Source organism: Vigna unguiculata, chromosome 11, assembly GCF_037176805.1.
Source record: "Vigna unguiculata cultivar grain cowpea cultivar isolate G323 ecotype 2 chromosome 11, ASM3717680v1, whole genome shotgun sequence".
Taxonomy (NCBI): Eukaryota; Viridiplantae; Streptophyta; class Magnoliopsida; order Fabales; family Fabaceae; genus Vigna; species Vigna unguiculata.
Window position 1 is genome coordinate 45,734,798 of NC_140802.1, and position 17,719 is coordinate 45,752,516.

A 17,719-nucleotide genomic window follows, 5' to 3' on the forward strand; every position below is an offset into this window, starting at 1 on the left:
ATAATATAGTCATAGTTAATCATCACATTTAAAATATTATTCACTTTGTCGCATGAAACTTCTCTCATGATTTTTTTCTCAAAGAGATATAAATTTAAAGATAGTATATTTATATTTTCTTTAACGTAAACCTCTAAAATTATTGGTATGTTAGAATAATTTTTATTTTCTAAAATAAATAATATTTGTTACTTTTAAATTCCATATATTTTCTAATCATATGGTTCAGAGTGAAAAATATTAATGAGTATAATTAAGGAAATAAAAATTTTTAGATTAAGATAACATAAATGAGATAGTTATATTTTTATTTTATTTTGTTCGCCCAATAATTTTATTTTAATATTGTACTTTCATTAAAAATAATATATATTTAGATAAATAATATGAATGGAAAAGCATTATTTAAGCTAAATTTTTTGTATAAATATATAATTGTTTGGAAATTATAATTTGTTAAAAACCATTAAATTTTATACGAGGTTAAGATGATTTGAAATATAAACTCGATGCTCCCAAAATTTGTGGAATCTATTGTATGTCCAAAAAGTTTATGAAACAAGGTTTTTTGTAGTAGATCTTTCATGAAGATAAAATTGCATCCGGTAAATGCGATCACATGCATATTACGATTAAAACTTATTTGTCTCATAGCTGAAAAAAAAACACTAGGTAGGTGCTCCCACATGTGCTGAATACCAAGTCAAATGGGGTTTAAATTTATATGTAATTGTGATATAAAATCATTTTTTTTCCATGCGACTTAAGAGAAATCTAACCAATAATTTAATCCAGAATTTTACATTAATAAAAATAATTACCAATTTAGTTTAAACCATAATTAAATATATAAATTCATTAACTCATTGTTCATTCAAAAAATTTAATATATAGTTAAATTCATATTAAGTTAATTCCATCAATTATATATCAGTCGGAGAAGCACTAGCACATATAACATAAAACAAACTTTGAAAAAGTTACGTTTAATTTAAAAAACAAATATAAATCATAAATTATTGGAGTGGTCGCTTGACCTCGATTCCTAAACGAGGTAGGACTTATTAGATGTACCGGAACAAGCTCACCCATTAATGTTCCGATTCCGATTCAAATTCCGTATGATTTTGTTCTTAAAAGGTAACTCAGAATGTGGATAGAAGTAAGATTATTTAAACTTTGCTTGACCTCAACTCCTAAACGATGTAAGACTTACCGAAACATAAAATAACATCATTAGTAAAAATAATAATAAATCCAATTCTTCACAATTTAATACCAACACAATTCTCAAGGGTATTTATCCATCAAAGATCAAAATTATAAAAATACATCCAATATCACCTCATATAATGTATAGGTATATAACTTAGAGTTTTCAATTTAACATTAATTATAGTCATGAACTTTAATTAATTTCCCTTTATCTCATAATAGTATGTTCTTTGAGACTATTGCACTAAAAACAAAATAAAGTTAGAGAAGTCATAATTTCTCTTAAAAAACTCATTTACAAACCAAACGATATTACTAATATCGTACACTAAAATTAATCTTTATCTGTTAGATCCCACATTTCATGACTTTCGCTCTAATTTTTTCTTCATCAACAAATGAGAGATGTGTGTGTGAAAGTATAATTGATTATCATTATAACCTACGTGGGTTCACACGTTTAAATGGAAGGGAAATGTTTAATAATGTATTTTATTATTCGATCTATCATTCTTATTCTTTATGTATTTGTTATTATAATTTTTGTACACTTTATCACCAATTCTTTAAATATGTAACAATTGCGGACCGCCTCGTGAAATAAACTTTTACTGGTACCAAAATTTGGTTTTATCTCCTTTAAAAAAAATACATTTGACGTATTAATATGCGATTACACATTTAACAATTACAAAGAGCATCTAGAAAGTAAAAAAAAAAAATATTATGATAATATATATAAAATTTTAAGCGATGAAGTTACAAAATCAAGTAATTAGACTGTAAAATATGTAATTAAACTAAAAATAATAATATTAATACGTGTCATTTATATTAAATAATTTTATTATTTTTATTATATAACTTATTATTGTTTTTGTACAAATGTTGAATACTACATTGAAAAAAAATGCAAGTTTTATATTACTAAAAAATTACCATCACAATGCAGTATAAAGTGAGAGACAAAAAAATGTTATTATAAAGTTGAATTGGATCCAAAATCGTATTCTACAATAATATTAGAGGTTAATTAATATATATTTTTTAAAATTATCACTTACCAAATTCTTAATTTTTTCCTTCTAAACTTAATATATAATGAATTTTATATCGCTTAAAAGTTAAAATCAACTACCGTTTAAATATTTTTTTCTCCTTTAAGAGTGTCAATGTTTTGATCTGATTCAAATTTGTCCGATAATCATTGTGCGTTTCCATGATAGTATTTAAACTGCACAGCGCCTTGGAAGGAAGGTGGAGAAAGATAAGAACGCTTCAATACATGTCGTATATACGTATATTGTATGCAGATGAAAGGACCGAATGGTTAATGTCATTGATAAGTTTGGACGATTTCCATTGGCAATTAGTCTGGTATTATGTTTCCAACTTCCCAGGCAAAATCTATGTAAGAGACTCATTATTCTTCTTTCACAATTTCGATTCCACCCTTTAATTTCCTTTCAACTTTCAAAAACATGCTATGGGTTCATTATACCTTCAACTTTGAAGTCACACCAAAGAATCAAAATTTTGAGATCACTCACAACTATTCAAGCTCCTATTGGTATTTGAGACCAAGACGTTTAACAAGTCAAAATACGTAATCACTATTAATGAATTGAGTCAAGTAATAAACTACCACATAAATTAAAAAAAAAAAAAACTAACTATTTTTACTGCAATACATATATTAAATATCTCACATCAATTAAAATAATCAGATAAATTTACATAAATGTGAATCTCACAATATAAACCAGTTAATTAGCATTATATCTAGCTTTGGAATTACACTGATAAACAAAATAAGATTATGTACGTATGTAGATACGAGGAACTTTCCAGAGATTGGAGTTGAGTTAGCAAATTTTGTTATGTTCTATTTCGAAGTCGTTGCATGTTAGTACGTATTTGGTATAACTTGAATACTCTTTTAACCTCTCACACATAAACTTGCAATTAAACAAAATTAAAAAAAAAATGGTGAATTAGCATGAGGAATTTCCGGGTAAAATTTCAGAAGCGAAAGAAAAAAACAGGTCAAGCCATAACATATTAACATGTAACATCTGTCCCCACATCACAGTTTAGTCTCTGCAGACTTTTTGTCAAGCCGCGTGGGTCCCACCACATAAATCTCATAATAATCTGCAGAGTCGCAATTACAAGTCCATATTCCTTCAAGATTTCTTACACAGACTTTTGTGCCCTAAATGCCTCCACGACCAAGTCATACCCCAAAACCTTATTAGTAATATTTATCACATAATAATAAATAAATAAACTAAACTTGAAAACAAAATGCAAAAGCATAGTTAAAGCAACAGTTGTGAAATCAACCATTGCTTATAAATACCCTCCATCACATTCATTTAAGTGTATCAACCAAAATATAACCTCTGCTTTAAACAAAAAAAGTGGGTGAAGTTCCACTGCACTAGCTTAACACTAACGTAGTCACAAAGGAAGCAAATTGATGATATGGCCACCATGGAAGACATGAGCATGAGTGTGGAAACTGCACTTCCTGGCTTCCGATTCCACCCCACAGAGGAAGAGCTTCTCGATTTCTATCTTAAGAACATGGTTGTCGGAAAGAAACTCCGGTACGACGTTATCGGTTTCCTCAACATCTATCACCATGATCCCTGGGACTTACCTGGTAATCATCCTTTTAATTACTTCATTAAAATCACATGCCATTAACACGTGACAGAGAATCTTGACAACGTTCAATTGTTACATGACATACGTGTAGATTTGGCTAAGGTTGGGGAGAGAGAATGGTACTTCTTCGTGCCGAGGGACAAGAAGCACGGAAGCGGAGGACGGCCGAACCGGACCACCGAGAAAGGGTTCTGGAAAGCGACCGGTTCGGACCGGAAAATAGTGACTCTGTCTGATCCGAAACGCATCATCGGGTTAAGGAAGACCCTGGTTTTCTACATGGGAAGAGCTCCCAGCGGACGCAAAACCGATTGGGTGATGAATGAGTACCGTTTACCCGACAACTGCAAACTACCCAAGGTACTTCATTTTTGTTCATCCCTTTGATCCACCATGGAAAAGTTTTGATTTTGACGTGACCCATATGAATATTTTTGAATTGGGTACAGGAAATAGTGTTGTGCAAGATATATCGAAAGGCAACATCGTTGAAAGTGTTGGAGGAAAGGGCAGAGAGAGAGATGAAGCAAATGGTGGGTTCCCCTGCTTCTCCTCCTTCTTCGACGGACACCATGTCCTTCGGCAGTCCACAGGAAGAGGCGAACGTGTCCTTGCCTCTGCCCTTGTTGCAGCATGTTCTTAAGAAAGAGTCTGAATCTGAAGAAATAATGGGGTGTGTAGTGCCTAAACAAGAAAAAACAAGCACCCAATTGGGTTTGAAGGACACCAACAACAACAGCAAGGGTAGCAGTTGTGGGACATCTTCCCTACAAATGCCCTTCGGGAAGGACAATCTTCCGGACCTGCAACTTCCGATGTTAACAGATTGGACCCAAGATACCTTCTGGGCTCAGTTGAACAGTCCATGGCTCCAAAACTTAACTCCTTCCAACATCTTAAACTTCTACTGACTCCACACAGAATCTATCAACTGCAACTGCAACTTCAAGTCAATTACTTATTATTATTATTATTTATTTTGGAATGTATATGCAGTTAGTTAATTAATTAATCAATTAAGATCGTATTTAGCTCAATTAACTCCACAGCTTTTTCCTGCATATACGTCTTTCCTCCACTTCTGCAGTTTGTCAAACCTTAACCCCTTCTTTCATCGTTGAATGTTCAAGTCGATTTTCAGTGTTCACCCTTTTGGAGATTTGTTTTGATGTTTGATCATTCTACTCTGTTTTGGCTCAAGAACATTTGATATAATAATAATTGTGGATCATTTTTTTTTATTATGTGTTTTTCGGACCTTGTTTCCGAAAGTCATTTTGGAACAATATAATTTTGGAATTGAAGCATTGATCTACAACTAAACTAAACTCAAAAATACAAGTTGAGGATGTGGTGTAAATTTTGTTGGAGTATTTCAAATTACTTTCGAGAAGAGTGGCATAAAAAAGGAAAATTGGAATTAGACGTGGATATGCCTGATGCATTCATTTAGATGCCAAGTTAAGTTTGGTCATATTTTATTTTTTTCATAATATTATTTTATTTTTCTTCTCTTGTTATATATTATTATATTTAATATGTGAAAAATGGACTAGGGTAGTTACCCTCCTCACCCGTTGCATTCATTGATTGAAAATTTGTCCAAGAGTAGTACTAAAACATTTCTTAAGTAGGTGTGTTTTCAGAATTTTATAAATGTATACAAATATATATATATATATATATATATATATATATATATATATATATATATATATATATATATGAAAGTTTGATAAAAACTATAAATGTAAAAAAATGTAATTTGATCCTGGAATGAATGTATATCAAGAATGTGAACTACTCTATTGACAGAGTACCTATTAAATTATTTATAACCCACAAATATCAATAGAAATAAGTTTTTTTTTTTTTTATCATCACTTAACATAAATCCCATGCTTATGACATTTTTTACAATCATTCTCGAAGTTTCAATGGCAAAAGAAAAAAAAAAACATTTTTAAAAGAAAAGAGTTGAATACGACTATTTTGTTTACCTGTTGTTGAATTAAACATTTATATCAATTCAAAGATAAAACTAATATTAATAAAATTGATATTTTTTTTCTTAATCTGGAAGTTTGATGGATATTTTGCGGGAATTTATAATAAAATACAATTAAATAGGAATTCAATCTGCATATTTAATTGATATTACTTTCAATTTAAGTTTCTTGACAAAAAACTACAAACCTTCATAAATTCTTTTTGGCAAAAACTAATATTTTTCTAGTAAAAATTGAAAACATTGTCATAGAACTTTTTTGATAAAATTGTAAACCTTCTAATATAATTTTTCTCAATAAAATTGTAGACACTCAATGACACATAACTATTTAAGTCAAATCATACGTTTAAAAGACCTATAAAGTTAGGGTAACTACTTCCAAATCAAATATTCATTTTTATAATACATTTTTTCTATTCCCTTATACTCAATAGGAGACTTTTGTGAACACCCACCCATTCGAGAACCAACACATCTCTTTTCATAAAAAACCTCAAATTTTTTAAATAAACATCACACACATTGTCGATCGATATGCTCGAACCACTCTTGCCACTATTGAACTGTATGGATTCATTAACGACGATAATTTTTTTTTATCACCAATCCTTACCACCTTACACATCAAACTCATTGTGAACAACTTTCACATCATTGTTTCTAATAATTTGATATCATAATTGAGAGTCACGAAATAGAAATTTAATCTTTTCAAATGAAAACATATCCACAAATAAGTACAAAAGCTTAAATAAAAATATACAAAAAATTTAAAGTGATTTAATACTGAATGTTTAATATCTAAAAATATTCAACAAAGTTTATTACTCAACTTGCAATTTTTGCGACAAAAACTACCAACTTTCATATATATTTTTGTTTGCAAAAACTGCAAACTTTCATATATCTCTTTTCTAGCAAAAATTGCAAACAACTCATGAGATTTATTTTTTTTTTCTTTGCAAAAATTATAAACTACAATTTTCCTACAAAAAAAATGTAAACCTTTTCATACAATCTTTTTACCAAAGTTCTAAGTCGGATAATTTTTTAAATAGAATTGTAAACTTCCAATAACACACAATTTCCAAATTTTCTATATATCCAGAAAAACTATTGAGTTTTGATGATGACTCTCAATTCAATTTCTATTTTTCATATATTATTCAATATAAAAATTTAATAAACACGTAATCAACAGTTATGTTCAAACATTAATTATAGACAATGGTTTTTGTTTTAATACCATTATAAACACGTGAAAGAGATGCATATATATATATATATATATATATATATATTAGAATGTTAGAATTAATTGACGAATTAATTGTATTAGTGACTCATTTGAAATACTATGATGAGTCCAATTGTGATTTAATAAAAATATAAAGACTTATTGGTTATTATTATGGGAAGTGATAATAAAATAAAATAAAGATAAAGATAAAATAAAAATCAACTTGATGGACGCTGGTTTATAAAAAGGAATTGGGGTTCTGTCTCTGGTCATAAGGTTCTTTTCACAGTAACCCATCAAGAACGTGTGAGAATAGAAAGAAAGGCAAAAAGATAGATTGAGAAACGGTGATTGAAGAGCACACAAGATTACAAAATTGAAGAACGCATATTTATAGGATCTCCCATGGATCAAGGTTAGTGCTCTATTATGTTTTATCGAGTGAGAATCATAACTCTTAAAGATCCTTAATTAAGTTTTACATGTGGTATCAGAGCAAGATTGTAAGATTTATGATTCTCCTTATTTTGATGAACCCTAATTATATAATTTAGGGATTTTACCTTTTTTCGCTGCTGCGTACGTAAAAGTGAATATGCACCTCATGATTGAATTGAAAGTTGCGTGTTACAAAGACTAAACGAGCATGAATTGGTTTTTGGTGGAAACTGTTACCGCATAATTTAACTGCAAATAGAAAAGCTTCTGAATAATATGTGCGTAATTCGAAAGTGTTTTCTTATGAATTGGTTTTGATGTGGATCTTAAACCGCAAGTGCATGGTTGCAAGCTTTTTATTAGATTTGATTGGTATTTGATTTCGTGTGCGGTTATATTTCTACCAATAACAGGTCTTTTAGTTGTATTCAATAACAATAATGCTATTGGATTAAGTTCGTGCATTATGTCAATTATAATTAATGTTTCAATTTTATTTTGTCATTATATATCAAAAGGTTTGGAGTTGAAAAATATTTCACTTTACGAGCTTTAATCGCGTGAATTGAAATTATGGTTTTCGAAATTATGGAGCATGAATTTGTTATTGTTAAATTAAAATTAAAGAGGATGCTATATAAAGTTTATAGCAATTAAATGTGTATTTATTTATTTGAAATCAATTATGATAAATTTTGTTAGTCACCAAAGTGGCCAAAATTTTAAAGTTTATATGATTTCAAATTATTAATGTTTTTATTTTAATTACCCATAGTATAGATGCTAAATTATGAATAATTAAATTTATGGGTTAATTGAAATTCATTAATTATAAGACATTTAAGGATCGCCCAAAGGTTGATTAATTGTTCTCATAATTAATGAACATGATTGTAGATAATTTTGTATGCGTCACTAGTTTTATTTATATACCCAAAGATAGTAGGTGATTCTAGTTGATGCATATTTTAATTATCAACAACGTTATAATATGATTAACATCATTATGTTTATGGTTTGTATATTATTGGATCTCCCAAAGGAGAACATTAATATGCATAGAATGATTGTTTATATCTGAATCTGTTTTTACGTTTAGTTTTATGACTCAAAGCATTAACCTTAGGCATGTGTTAATTGCAGTCTCTGTTCCGGTATCTTTACACTCGCATGCTTCGTCTGTTCCAGTCTTTAATGGGTTGAATTTCCCTGACTAGAGTGAGCAAGTCCAATTTCACTTAGGTGTGTTGGATCTTGATCTAGCTCTTTTAGTTGAAAAGTCGGCTGCTATCACGGATGCTAGTAGCAATGAAGAGAAAGCCCATTACAAAGCTTGGGCAAGATCAAACAGACTTAGCTTAATGTTTACGAGAATGAGCATAGCAAGCAATATAAAGTCAACTCTTCCCAAAACTGATGACGCAAAAGAATTTATGAAATTTGTGGAAGAGCGCTCCCAAACTCCTGATAAGTCTCTCGCTGGGACACTGATGAGTACGTTGACCACTATGAAGTTTGACGGTTCGCATACTATGCATGAGCATGTGATCGAGATGACAAATATCGCAACAAGACTTAAGTCTTTAGGAATGACAGTAGATGAAGATTTTCTCGTGCAGTTCATTCTGAACTCATTACCGTCTGAGTATGGTCCGTTCCAGATGAACTATAACACCATGAAAGACAAGTGGAATGTGCATGAGTTGCACAGTATGCTAGTTCAAGAGGAGACCCGACTGAAGAACTTAGGAAGCCACTTTATTCAGTATGTGAAGAATCAAGGAGCTGTTGGAAAGAAAGTTGCTAAAAAACATGGAAAGGGTAAAAGACCACTAAAGATTGATGAGTCCTCAACCAAAATCCAGAAGAAAAATGACAAATGTCATTTCTGCGGGAAGTCTGGACATTTCCAGAAGGACTGCATAAAGCGTAAGGCTTGGTTCGAAAAGAAAGGTGAGCATAATGCTTACGTATGTTTTGAATCAAACTTAACTGAAGTTCCCCATAATACGTGGTGAATTGATTTTGGATGTACGACTCATGTTTCTAATGTGATGCAAGGATTTCTTACAACCCGAACCATAAACCCAAATGAGAAGTTTGTCTTCATGGGCAATAAAGAGAAAGTTCCAGTGGAAGCGGTCGGGACTTATCGTCTAATCCTCGACACTGGATATCACTTAGACCTTATGGATACTTTTTATGTACCTAGTATCACTAGGAATTTAATTTCTTTGTCTAAGCTTGATATTGCTGGATATTCTTTTAAGTTTGGGAATGGTTGTTTCAGTTTATTTAAGTGTACTTTTATGATTGGATCTGGTACACTTTATGATGGTTTATATAAATTGAATTTGGATAATTTATATGCTGAAACTCTTATGACTTTGCATCACAATGTTGGCACTAAACGTAGTTTAGTGGATGAACGATCTGCTTACTTGTGGCATAAACGTTTGGGACATATTTTCAAAGAAAGAATGCAAAGATTAGTAAAGAATGAAATCCTTCCGGATTTAGATTTTGCTGATCTGAATGTGTGTGTGGATTGTATTAAAGGCAAACAAACTAAACACACAAAGAAAGGAGCCACGAGAAGCACTCAGCTTCTTGAAATCATACACACTGATATATATGGTCCGTTTGATGTAAATTCTTTCAATAAAGAGAAGTACTTCATCACCTTTATTGATGATTTTTCGCGTTATGGACATGTCTATCTACTGCATGAGAAATCTCAGTCAGTAAATGCCTTGGAAGTTTATATAAATGAAGTGGAAAGACAATTAGACAGAAAGGTGAAAATCGTAAGGTCTGATAGAGGTGGTGAGTATTATGGAAGATATGATGAAAATGGACAACACCCTGGTCCGTTCGCTAAGTTCCTTGAGAAACGTGGTATTTGTGCTCAATACACAATGTCAGGCACACCACAACAAAATGGTGTATCAGAAAGGCATAATCGAACCTTAATGGATATGGTTAGGAGTATGTTAAGTAATTCATGTTTACCTGTATCATTGTGGATGTATGCTTTAAAGACTGTCATGTATTTGTTGAACAGGGTTCCTAGTAAAGCTGTTCAAAAGACTCCTTTTGAGTTATGGGCGAATAGGAAACCCAGTTTGAGACACCTACATGTTTGGGGTTGTCAGGCAGAAGTAAGAATATACAATCCGCAAGAAAAGAAACTGGATGAAAGAACAATCAGTGGATTTTTCATTGGTTATCCAGAAAAATCAAAAGGGTATATGTTTTACTGTCCTACCCATAGTACAAGAATCGTTGAAACTGGAAATGCTCGGTTCATTGAAAATGGTGAAACCAGTGGGAGTGAAGCTTCATGAAATGTGGAGATTAAGGAAGTTAGAGTACAAGTTCCTATAACTAGTACTTCTTTATCAAGAGTTGTTGTTCCACATGTTGTAGAAACTCACAACAATCAAGAAGAACAACAAATTAATGATCCCGAGATTAATAATGAACCGATAGTAGAACAACCACAAGAAATAGTATTAAGAAGATCTCACAGAGATAGAAAGTATGCTATTTCGAATGACTATGTGGTTTATCTACAAGAGTCAGAAAATGACTTAAGTATTGATAATGATCCAATTTCTTTTTCAGAAGCCATTAATGGTGATAATTCTGATAAGTGGTTAGATGCCATGAAAGATGAGCTTAAATCAATGGCACATAATGACGTATGGGACCTTGTGGAATTGCCAGTAGGATGCAAAAGAGTTAGGTGTAAATGGGTTTTTAAGACTAAGCGTGACTCTCAAGGCAATATTGAACGTTACAAGGCCCGTCTTGTTGCCAAAGGTTTTACTTAGAAAGATGGCATTGACTATAAGGAAACATTTTCGCCTATTTCTAAGAAAGATTCTTTTAGAATTATCATGGCATTAGTAGCTCATTATGATCTTGAGTTGCATCAAATGGATGTTAAAACTGCTTTTCTGAATGGAGATTTAGAAGAGGATGTCTATATGGACCAACCGGTGGGGTTCGCTGAAGAAGGAAAGGAGCACATGGTGTGTAAACTTAAGAGATCGATATATGGACTTAAACAAGCTTCTCGGCAATGGTATCTTAAGTTCAATGATACTATTGTGTCCTTTGGATTTAAAGAAAACACCGTTGATCAGTGTATATATCTGAAGGTCAGTGGGAGTAAGTTTATATTTCTGATTCTGTATGTTGATGATATCTTGCTTGCGACTAATGATCTTGGTCTATTAAGTGAGACTAAGAGGTTTCTCTCTAATAACTTTGAAATGAAAGATATGGGTGAGGCATACTATGTGATAGGAATAGAAATATTCCGTGACAGATCACAAGGATTGTTAGGTTTGTCTCAGAATGCATATATTAATAAAGTTTTAGAGAGATTCAGAATGGATAAATGTTCAGCATCTCTGTTCCAATACAGAAAGGAGACAAGTTTAGTCTCATGCAATGCCCAAAGAATGATTTGGAACAGAAACAGATGGAAAATATCCCTTATGCATCTGTTGTTGGGAGTTTGATGTATGCTCAAACCTGTACGAGGCCAAGATCAGTGTATATATCTGAAGGTCAGTGGGAGTAAGTTTATATTTCTGATTCTGTATGTTGATGATATCTTGCTTGCGACTAATGATCTTGGTCTATTAAGTGAGACTAAGAGGTTTCTCTCTAATAACTTTGAAATGAAAGATATGGGTGAGGCATACTATGTGATAGGAATAGAAATATTTCGTGACAGATCACAAGGATTGTTAGGTTTGTCTCAGAATGCATATATTAATAAAGTTTTAGAGAGATTCAGAATGGATAAATGTTCAGCATCTCTGTTCCAATACAGAAAGGAGACAAGTTTAGTCTCATGCAATGCCCAAAGAATGATTTGGAACAGAAACAGATGGAAAATATCCCTTATGCATCTGTTGTTGGGAGTTTGATGTATGCTCAAACCTGTACAAGGCCAGATATTAGCTTTGCAGTTGGTATGCTTGGTAGATACCAAAGTAATCCAGGTCTGTAGCATTGGAAAGCTGCAAAGAAAGTTTTAAGATACCTACAAGGAACAAAGAATCACATGCTTACTTATAGAAAATTTGATCATCTTGAGGTGATAGGTTATACATATTCAAACTTTGCCGGTTGTGTGAATACAAGAAAGTCTACATTTGGTTATGTGTATCTTTTAGCCGAATGAGCGATTTCATGGAAAAGTGTGAAGCAGTCTGTCATTGCTGCATCCACCATGGAAGCTGAATTTGTGGCATGCTTTGAGGCCACAGTTCAGGCTAATTGGTTGCGGAACTTTATTTCAGGACTTGGAGTAGTCGACAGTATTTCCAAGCCGCTGAAAATTTATTGTGATAATTCCACAACAGTCTTCTTTTCTAAAAACGACAAGTACTCTAAAGGTGCTAAACATATGGAGTTGAAATACTTTGCCGTTAAAGAAGAAGTTCAGAAACGTAAAGTGTTAATAGAACATATTAGCACAGACCTTATGATTGTTGACCTTTTAACAAAAGGGTTACCACCCAAATTGTATGCTGGTCATGTAAAGAATATGGGCATTATGTCTACTAGTGAATGTTGAATGTTTATGTGACACTCTGAGCTCCCTAATGTATAAATTTCTGAAATCTGTGTTTTCTTCTTTATGTTGATGCATGCAAATTATGATGAAGAAAACAAATTATGTTATGTTATTGCTTTGTAAAATGACATTATATTTGAACCTATTATGGACTTCTCGTTTTTAAGGTCATATTAAGGAGAAAGGGATGATATAGTAGTACATGGAAGGGATCATGTCGATCAAATGATGTGTGACCGCCATGACTCTTAATATTTATGTATTTTTAATTATGAATAATGATGGAACCAAAATTTATGCAAGGTCTTTTATTGCGCATTATGTTTATGTATTAAATCACATAATGTTATGTTATGACATCATATGAGTCAAGTGGGAGAATGTTAGAATTAATTGATGAATTAATTCTATTAATGACTTATTTGAAATATTATGATGGGCCCAATTGTGATTTAATAAGAATATAAAGACTTATTGGTTATTATTATGGGAAGTGATAATAAAATAAAATAAAGATAAAGATAAAATAAAAACCAACTTGATGGACGTTGGTTTATAAAAAAGGAACTGGGGTTCTGTCTCTGGTCATAAGGTTCTTCTCACAGTAACCCATCAAGAACTTGTGAGAAGAGAAAGAAAGGCAAAGAGATAGATTGGGAAACGGTGATTGAAGAGCACACAGGATTACAAAATTGAAGAACGCATATTCATAGGATCTCCCATGGATCAAGGTTAGTGTTATATTATGTTTTATCGAGTGAGAATCATAACTCTTAAAGATCCTTAATTAAGTTTTACGGATTTACAAATTTTATATAACTTATATCATTATAAGTGATCCTTAAAGAAAAATATATTGTGATTAATCGTAATTTGGTATGATTTTTTGTGAACTCAATAATTTCAAAGTTCCGTACGCAGAACGTTGATTCGAAGATTGGTGTCACATGCGTCATGCACAAAAGGGAGCACGACTTGGTCTCTTGATTGAAGATATTGAATTGTTCAAACGTGGAATTTCTATTTTCAGTTTGTATTTGATTGAAAATATATAAAAATGAAAAACAAAAAAACAAAAGAAAAATTACAATTAACATGATTTATTCTCTATTGTTTCTATTTTGTCCCATTACAGAGAATTTTGGAGGAGAAAAAGTGACTATACACTTTAAACCATGTAAATTGAATAACATGTTCATTTTATTTTCTTCCCCCTCACTTTATGATTTAGGACTTGGAAAACTCTTCTTTCCTTTTTCTTTTCTTAAAACACCTTTTTTAATCAATATGATCACATGCAACATTTGATTTTTTTTAATTGACATTTATATCAGCGTTATATATATATTTTTTTTAGTAAGAATTAGCCTTAAAAAATATAGAATTCCAAACTTTTAATGACCTCACTAATGATTATGGTAATAATTTACACAACCATGTTTTCAAAACTTAAACAAACGCAACTTAGAATGCATCTTAATTCAACTAACGTAATTTATTTAACTAGTTTATAAATTTGTTTAGAAAAATAGAGATTTCGGGATAGAAGTTTATCTAACTAACTTATAATGTTTTAATTTGAGAAGCATTTGACACTTACGTATATATTCATTCACATTATTCATCACACTAATCATTTTAATTAAATATGTTGTGCTTAGATAAAAATAACAAAGAGTATTAAATTGACTAAAGAAGTAAAATTAAAACTACCAAAAATATTATTAAAGTCATATAAATGCTACACTGCAGTATTTTTAAAATAAACATTTTATGCTTAGACAAAGATAACTAAAACTTAAAATTAAATAAAAACTAAAAAAAAATACCAGTACAAACTTTATTAAAAAAACATATAAACATGCATTAGACAATTTAAATATAGCTAGTTTAATAATATAGTCTAATACATTATCCACCATGATTTTTTTTAACTATAAATAAGTTCATCAATTTTTTGTATCAACATAGACATAACGTATAACATATATGGTTCATCTTATTATTGCTTTTAGTTAACCGTTCATCATAATTTGAAAATAGAAAAGCTAAAAAAAACAACTTTTTACTCTCCCCTTGCTCTTTTTTTTTTTCAATTATTTGGTTAATATAACCATGTTAATATATCTTAAAATGTCACAACCTCACGATCACATGAATCATTGTGATGTTACGAGAATGTTTTTATATATGACGTTATAAAAAATTAGATGTCATCATTAATCATTAAAGGTAGATGTTAATGGAAAATTAAAATAAAATATGATAATATATTTGCATATATAGATTAAAAAAAACATATAGAGACTAAAAAAAGTCACATTCATATAGGGATAAAAACAAAATGTTGTATATATAATATGTTATATTAACACAAAGGAAGATGAAAACAAAACAAAACAAAAAAAAATTGCAAGACTACAAAGTTATTTAAAAAAATCAACTTAGCATTAGAACATAGGATGGAGCTAATTTGAAAAAAGCCAAAACGAAGGTGCAAATTAAGAAAAAGTTGATAGGAAACGCAGGTTTGTCCTTTTTATGAGAATTGTTAGCAGAAATAGACAAAATGTGTGGCTGCAATGTGTTGTCAGAAATTGATGTTTTCGACTCCTTAGGATGTTCTGTGAATGTGTTGGAATTGAGAGCGATGCTTGGACATGTTCCTCCATAATTATTCACTTTAACAACAGATCAATGAATCAGAGTAAAAGGGACCAAGACTACGTAAATAATACTGCAATTTGACTCATTGAATTCAAACATAAGTTTTAGTAAAGAAGAAAATGCAGAACCACAACTCATAAAATTATCCTCACCCATCTGTGGAACAATTCAAATACCCTTAATCAAGATAATAATGTTCTTTAAATATTTCATCGTAGGCTTAATCTTGAGGTTTATATATATAAATTAAAAAACATGTGTTAAAAAATTAACTCGTGCATCATCCACAAAGGTAAAATGGGTCTGTAATAAGGTAAAATCTGGGGCATTGTCATTCTCTAGAGTTCCTGCAGAAGAAGCCCAATCGTTTATTATGTTTGTGACATTGTTTTTATGTTTGGAGTTTTTTATTTTGATTTTGACTTGTAGTTGAGAGAGTCATTTTCTTGTTCAGGTGGGCTAGTTATGGGCCATTTTATAAGTTAGCATTATTTGTTGGGCCTAGAATAGGGTTGTCTTACTCTTTGGACTGGATCTAACTGGGGTTAAAAGAGTGAGATAAGAAGAGAAAAAAAAAAACGAAATCTATAATTAGGTTATTTATTTCACAGGAAAAATAAAAAATAAAAATAAAACAGTGGTATATACAGAATGAATAACAGCACAGAGAGATAATTTTATGGAACAAAAAGGGTAGTTATCTATATTTTTTTTAGAAAATATTGAGTTAAAGCAATAACGGAAGCTAGCTATTCACATAATCTGTAATCTATTATTCAGACCTTAAATAAGAAAATACTTAAAATAATATAAAAGGGTCATGAACCTTCTACCATATCTCAATAGAAAGTCAAAGTGTTTTCTCATATATCTCTATTTTTTATTACCAAGAGGAAGAAAATCCCTAAAAAAAAATATCACATTGAAAGAGTATATCCAAACCTCTGAGCACAAACAAAGCTTAAGTTTAATGTTTTTTTTTTTCATTTGTGTCAAATCAAATTCCTTTCTATTTTTTGTTTTCACAAATTTAGATACAATCCTTTTGTTTAATATTAACTTTAATTGTCATTTTCCTCAAACAATTCAAATCGAACTCTTCTTCTTTTGAACTACAAATCAGGCTTTGATCTTATAAAATGATACTCCTACACTTGTCGGTGTCCCACCATTAATAAAGAACTATATTCTTGTATATTTAAATCAATAACTACTTCACATAAACAAGATACTCATACACACTTCATATCTATTAAGAACACAAATTCACACTAAAGAATAACCTTCCTTGAGATTTCACAAAAACGACATTGAGCCATTAACATCAAGAGGATCGAAGATTAAAGAGGACTTCACAGGGATATCTTGCACATCACAGAGTGTACTTTGTTTCGCACTGATAGTGCTGAATAAATGGTCATTGATACAGTTTGTAAGTGAAGTATGGCTATGGCTGGACGTGCAATTGGACTTTATCTGAGGTGTGGCTTAAAATGTGTGATGTTGATTTTCTTCGAAAATTGACAAAGTAATTATGAATAGTAAAGAAAAAAAGGACCAACTTTCGGAGAAATATAAGATGTAAAGGTGGATTTAAGGATGTGATGGATATGACACATAATCATAACATATGTTTGGAGCAACTTTTTATAATAATTGTGATGCTTTAGTACTAGAATTAAATCCAGTCACGTGAAATTAAGATTGATTTCACCCAGACCTAATTAAATTATCTGCTACATTTATTTCTAAAAAGGGTTAAACCCATCTCAGACAAGTTATGTATTGTCACTTTTAAGACTGTTTTAAGTTAGAAGGAGGTTTTCATAAATGAAATCCAATATTGCAATATTATGTGTGCAACCTCGAAATCAAG

General features: G+C 30.9%; 1 protein-coding gene across 1 annotated transcript; it reads left to right on the forward strand.

The window, feature by feature from the left end:
- Nucleotides 1-3,586: 3,586 nt before the first annotated feature.
- On the forward strand, nucleotides 3,587-5,035 carry NAC036 (NAC domain containing protein 36). The gene is made up of 3 exons (XM_028053262.2): nucleotides 3,587-3,883; nucleotides 3,980-4,248; nucleotides 4,338-5,035. Exons 1-3 carry the CDS (start codon nucleotides 3,703-3,705, stop codon nucleotides 4,797-4,799), a joined length of 912 nt encoding a protein of 303 aa, XP_027909063.2. The 5' UTR covers nucleotides 3,587-3,702; the 3' UTR covers nucleotides 4,800-5,035.
- The last annotated feature ends 12,684 nt before the right edge of the window (nucleotides 5,036-17,719 follow it).